The sequence below is a fragment of the Guillardia theta genome, assembly GCF_000315625.1.
Source record: "Guillardia theta CCMP2712 unplaced genomic scaffold GUITHscaffold_3, whole genome shotgun sequence".
NCBI classification, from domain to species: domain Eukaryota; class Cryptophyceae; order Pyrenomonadales; family Geminigeraceae; genus Guillardia; species Guillardia theta.
This window is the reverse complement of record NW_005434671.1, coordinates 340451-346288: the sequence shown is the minus strand read 5'-3', so window position 1 is coordinate 346288 and position 5838 is coordinate 340451. Positions and strand designations below refer to the sequence as shown.

Genomic DNA, 5838 nt, shown 5'->3' with positions numbered 1-5838 from the left:
TCCTCTCCCTTCGTCCCGCTCGTCCCGAAAACCCATCCCTACGCACGTCATCAAGTCAGCTGCGAACCCGTTGCCCCTCTAGCTACCTTTGAGCTGACGTCCAGCTCTTGCTTCGCCCCTCCTGTCCACCAGCTGCATGGCCACGTCAGCACAGCATCACAGCAGCCGACGAGACGCACTTGAAGTTGAGGACTTCCTCCAGCTGCGTTGTCGAGAGGTTCTGCGTGATGAGGAGGCGGTTCTGCCAGAACGAGTCGCTGTTGAGCAGTGAAGATATCTTGGCGATGAGCCCGGAGTTGCTCTTGCCCTTGCTCTCGCTCTTGGTCTTGTACTCCTTGAGCACCTCTATGAAGAGCAGGTTGTTGTACTTGATGTTTGCCAGCCGCGGCACCTCGTGCCTCCATAACGTCCAGACGAAGAAGACAGGCAGGCCGAAGGGATACCCGATGAGAAGAAAGAGGATCTTCCAGAACAGCGGGTGCTGCATGTTGTCGAGAGGACAGTCGACCTCGAAGTCGATGAGCAGGTATCTCTTGTCCCCCACAGTCGTGCAGACCAACCCCGAAGTGGCGAAGATGGACAGCAGCGGGTAGATCAGGAAGCACCTGGGCAGCCGTCAGGCATCCCCTCCCTCTCCTCTCCTCCCTTCTTCTTCTCCCTCGTCCTCACCAGAACAGGAGCCAGAACCAAACTCGCTCCCGCACGTGCGCGTTGTACTTGTTGATCAGCCTGACCTGCTCTTCGATTTCCTCTTCCGTCATCCCCTCATGATTGGAAGCGAGGTTTGGCTTGACCGCTCCTTCACCCTCTGCCGACGTTCTCGATGACATCCTTCCCCAACAACTCCGAAACCACTTGATGAATCGGTCCATCGCGCACAGCGGCAGGTAGCTGTCCTCGCTGATCGCCTTGGGCCCGACTTTCCTCACGAAGATCACAGGGAGGTAGAGGAAGAATCCCGTCACCACCGGCCCGATGCCGTACAGGTTCACCTTGTCCGAGTACGACATCCCCGCCAGCAGGCAGTGCATCCCCGAGAACGCGAACAGATCAAACCTGCACACAAGTCACTCTCCTCGTCCCCACTTGCTTCCCAGCTGCTCATACTTGAACGCAGTCGCTAACGACAAGATGTCGCTGATCTCGACAGGCCATGGCACGTTGAAGGAGGTAGCGAAGGACGAGGTCACCTGACGTCTGTCAGCGCACCTGCCGCCGTCTCTCCACCTTTTCTTACCTGCATGAAGCTGATGGCAACCCTAATGTATTCCCAGATCTGCATCAGCTGCCCCTTGATCATCGAGAACGTCGTTGTCGCCGCCTTCTCCTCCTTGGACAGCCCCAGCAGCGGCATCACCACTAGCACGAACCATACTCCCACCATCCCTAGCGCAAACAGCGCCTGTCCAATCTTCTGGAACGACTGGAAGTTGCCCGCGCACGGCTTGCACTCCGCTCCTGCGGTGCCACGTCATCAATCGGCCCCTGAAACTTCCCGCCGCAACTTACCATACGCTGACCCCGCCATGAAGTACCCGTCATCGCACAGAGCGCAGAGCACTCCCTTGCGTCCCTTGGTGCAGTTGTTTGCCGACTGACAGGCTGACGGAGGGCAGCGGTAGACAGGGACGGAGAGGGTGCTGTTGCCCTTGGCCCTCCTCGCAGTGACTGAGTTCAATGTCCAGTACCCTTCCTTGGCTATCTGCTGACTTCCTCCGGGACAGTCTACCATCTGCAGGTTGCAGGGGATGCACAGGCTGAGTGCGGTCGAAGCCTTCTCGACCGACTGGATGCCGGCGTCGAAGTCGGAGGCGACCGGGCTGTAGTAGTTGGTCGGGCACATGATACACTCGTCCAGCAGAGGCTCGTCGCGCTTGCGGACAAGGATGTAGCCAGCTGGGCAGGAGTCGATGCGGTAGACTCCATCATGAAGCTGCCAAACAGCCCCAGCAACCTTGGGGATCAAGTTCTGACCGTCGCAAGTCGCTCCTGTCGGACATGACTTGCAGACTTCAGCGGTAGTGGAGTAGTACTCCACGCCTGGTTGACACACCTGGCAGCTGTCGGTTTGACAGTTGTACTGGAATCCTGCGTTGCACTTGTAGCTGCAGCTGTCGCTGTTTCCTCCGTTACTCGTGAACTTGCTGTCCTGGGGCTTCCGAGTGCAAGGCAGGCAAGGCGTGTCTGCGCTGGATCCCTCGGGGCAGTCGGGCTTGAAGTATCCGATGGAGCAGTTGGAAGTCGGTCCGCACATCTGGCACAAGCCATCCCCCCGGTACGGCTTGTACGATCCTCCCGGACACGAGTAGCAGGAGAGCCCGGACCCGGCGTACCCAGCTTTGCACGAGCAGTTGGCGATGGAGATGCTTCCTTCAGGCGACCCTGTACGAGCCGGGCAGAGCATGCAGTAAGAGCTTCCCGCATCTCCGTTGTACGTCCCCTCCGCACACTTGACGCACGAGACGTTGAGGGCCCCCGAGTAGCTTCCTCTGGCACAGGGCAGGCAAGTCCCCTCCCCCGAGCTGGTGTAGCCCGCGACGCAAAGGCACATCTGCTTGGAGCTGCCTGCCCTGCTCGTCGAGTGTGCGGTGCATTGCTCGCAAAAGGTTGCTGCGGCGGCAGAGTACTTGTCTGCAGGGCAGTCGGCGCATGCCCCCGAGCCCACCTGGTCCTTGTACTTGCCTGCGGGACATCCCACACACTGGCCACTCAGCAAGCTGTATCCCATGACGCACCTGCAGTCTGTCAGGCTCGTGGAGCCCTCAGCGACGGTTGTCTGGTACTGCGGACACGAAAGACATGACGAGCTGCCGGTCTTGTTGTTGTACTCTCCTACCGGACACACGGAGCATTGATCGCCGAAGCCTTTGTAGCCTTGCTTGCACGCGCACGCAGTGCTTCCAGGAGAGGAGATCGTGTTGGCCGTGCAGTCAGAGCAGGCGGTCGAGCCGTTGCCTGCCCGATCGCTGTACGTGTTGGCTGGGCATTGTACACACTCAGAACTACCGGACACAGCCGAGTAATGTCCGGGCGGGCATGACAAGCATCGTGCGCTGTTGGCCGTCGGGCTGTAGAAGCCTTTCTCACAAGCAACACATTCTCCCAGGCTGTACGTCCCGTCTGCTTTCAACGTCCCGCAGTTGATCCGGACGGTTCCAGCCGGGCAAGTTTGACAGCTCTGGCAAGAGCAGGTAGTCTTGGAGGAGAGGTACGTCCCGGCAGCGCATGCTGTGCAAGTGCCGTAGGAAGAGTCGCGGCAGATGCTGTTCTCAAGTGTGCCGCATTCCCTCACAGTCCCTCCAGTGCAGTTGTTGCAGGCCAGACATGAGGAGGAGGAAGCGTCATAGTACTTGCCACTCGCACAAGCGACGCACTTGATGTCTGGGCACACTGAGACGCTGTCTTTCACCAGGCCAAACTCACACACGTTGCAAGGAGTGCATTTCAGCGCTCCTGCTTTGCTGAACGTGCCTGCCGCACAAGCCAAGCAGGACATGGACACACTAGTCGTGGTGAAGGTGAAGGAGGCATATTTTCCTGCATCGCAAAGACAGCTTGTGATGTCTGCCGACCCTACCGATGATGTCGAGGATTCTGGACAAGAGCGACAGATGTCGTCTGCTGCTCCACTGTATGCTCCCTTGGGACAAATGCCGCACTTGTTGTCTTTGAAGCTGCCAACGAAGTTGCTGCTAAGCTGAGGGTTCTGCAGCTGCTTCCCGTATCCCCCGTTGCACTTGCAATCAGATATTTCGCTGCTGCCTGCCACACTGTTGGAGTTTTCATTGCACACGCTGCAGGTTGTGTTTCCTAGCGTAGGCTTGTACTGACCGGGTGCGCATTGCGAGCATTTTTCAAGGACGCTAGAGTTGGTGTAGCCCTTCTGACAGATACATTGATTTATGACTGTAGCTCCAGTAGAGGCAGTCGAAGACGACAGGGGGCATGTGGTGCATGTCAAATTTCCTGCCTGCGATTTGAACGTTCCGACTGCGCATGTCTGACAAACTTGGCTGGCGCTGTTGAATCCGTTCCCAGCAGAGCAAATGCATGACCGACGGTCCGCTCCTGACGTGTAGAGACTGTCGCACAGGCGGCAGGAGACGTTCCCAACCGTACTCTTGTAGTACTGGCTCGCGCACATCACGCATCCTCCTCCTGAGGGCTCGAAGCCTTGCATGCAAGAGCAGTTGGCGCTTCCTGGGAACGAGCTCATGGTCGCGGGGCAGGCAAGACATCCCGAGTTGCCAACGAAGTTCTTGTACTTCCCTGCCTCGCACGGCACACAAAAGCCATCGGCCCCCTGCGTGTACCCTGCTGCACACACGCAGTCTGCGACGCTCTTGGCTCCTTGCAATGATGACTTGAAGCTTCCAGGGCAAGTCTGGCATGATCCGCTCCCCGGCACATCCTTGTACTTCCCTGGCAGGCATGGTGTGCAGCTGTAGTTCTCATACCCAGCATAGCACTGACACGAAGAGTCTGCATTCGTCGAACAGGGCTGGCAAGCTTCATTCCCGATGGTCGGCTTGCGAGTGCTTGGAGGACATGCTGAGCAATTGCTACCATTCAGAAAGTACTGAGCTTGGCACAGGCACGCGCTGACATCTTTGCTGCCTGCGGCAATAGAGAAGGAGTTGATCGGACAAGACAGACAGTCCCCGCTGCCAACCGTATTCTTGTATGTCCCTGCTACGCATGGCACGCAGTCGCCCGTGGAGTAGCTGTGGGTATATCCCTTGTCACACTGACAGTCACTCAAGGAGCTTCCTACTCCAGCAACGCTCTTCCCCAGAGGACAACTGCGACAGGCGCTCTCTTCGCACGCTGCGTTGTCTGGCCGAGAGGTTGAAACGTCTCGTAGCAGTGCTCCCCATGAATTATCCTGATACTGGTATGAGAAGGTGATGCCTACCAGCCGCCCGGAACCGTAGTCGGCCTCCCACACTGTTGTGCAGTCACTTTGGTACTGGCCTTGATACACAGTAGAGACTGTGATGTCGTAATAGGAATACAACGAGCTGATGCAGGGAGCATACTGTAGGGTGTAGGATGCAACGCAAGTATCGTTGCCCGCAGGTGAAGACATGTCCCACATGTACTGATAGTTAAGATAGACTCCCATGTAGCTGGCAGTGTACATTCCGCTCGTGGCGTCTAGCAGCACAACCGTACCTCCTCGCATGATGTAATAGTAGAGCAGTGACAAATACGTGCTATCGTATTCAACGGCATAAGAAGGTACAATGACCAGCCTCGGGTTGCTTTGTAGATGGGCCTCTAGCTCGCTGGCGTAGATCGCTTCAAACTGAACATCACTGAGCGCTCGGCCAATCACTTCCATGTCAACGGAGTAGTCACGAACGACGACAACCGTCTCCTTCATGCTGTACTTGCCTGAGGGGCATGCGACGCATGCACTCGAGCTCGAGTCATACATGTGCCCGGATGTGCACAGACAATATGACGACCCGTTCTGCAATGTGAAAGAGTTTGGGGGGCAAGCACTGCACCGGGAGCCGTTGACAAACGTGTTCATCGGACACTCCAAGCACTGTCCGTTACTCAGCGTGATCGACCCGGTGCCGCAAGCAAGGGTGTAGGAGATGATGACGTCATACATGCCGGTGGTCTGCTGTAGTTGGCGGCGAGCATCATTCTTTGACGCATTGACCCGCATAGCATGAAACTGCTGCATTGGAAGTGGGTTCTTGTACGCTCTTGAATTGTAACTGCTCGACGAACTGCTGTAGAAGCCATTGGACTGTGTGAAGTAGGCGTTGCTCAACCCGTAGTACCTTGAACTGAAAATGGCGTTCTCGAGGCACGTGGTGAGTG

General features: G+C 57.0%; 1 protein-coding gene across 1 annotated transcript; it reads right to left on the bottom strand.

Moving 5' to 3' along the window:
• Nucleotides 1-2641: 2641 nt before the first annotated feature.
• Nucleotides 2642-5539, bottom strand: GUITHDRAFT_63666 (hypothetical protein; the record flags this gene model as incomplete). The annotated part of the gene is made up of 4 exons (XM_005841299.1): nucleotides 2642-3120; nucleotides 3772-4013; nucleotides 4599-4724; nucleotides 5394-5539. Coding segments are annotated over 4 exons (993 nt in total), but the record flags the coding sequence as incomplete, so codon positions are not given.
• Nucleotides 5540-5838: the final 299 nt, after the last annotated feature.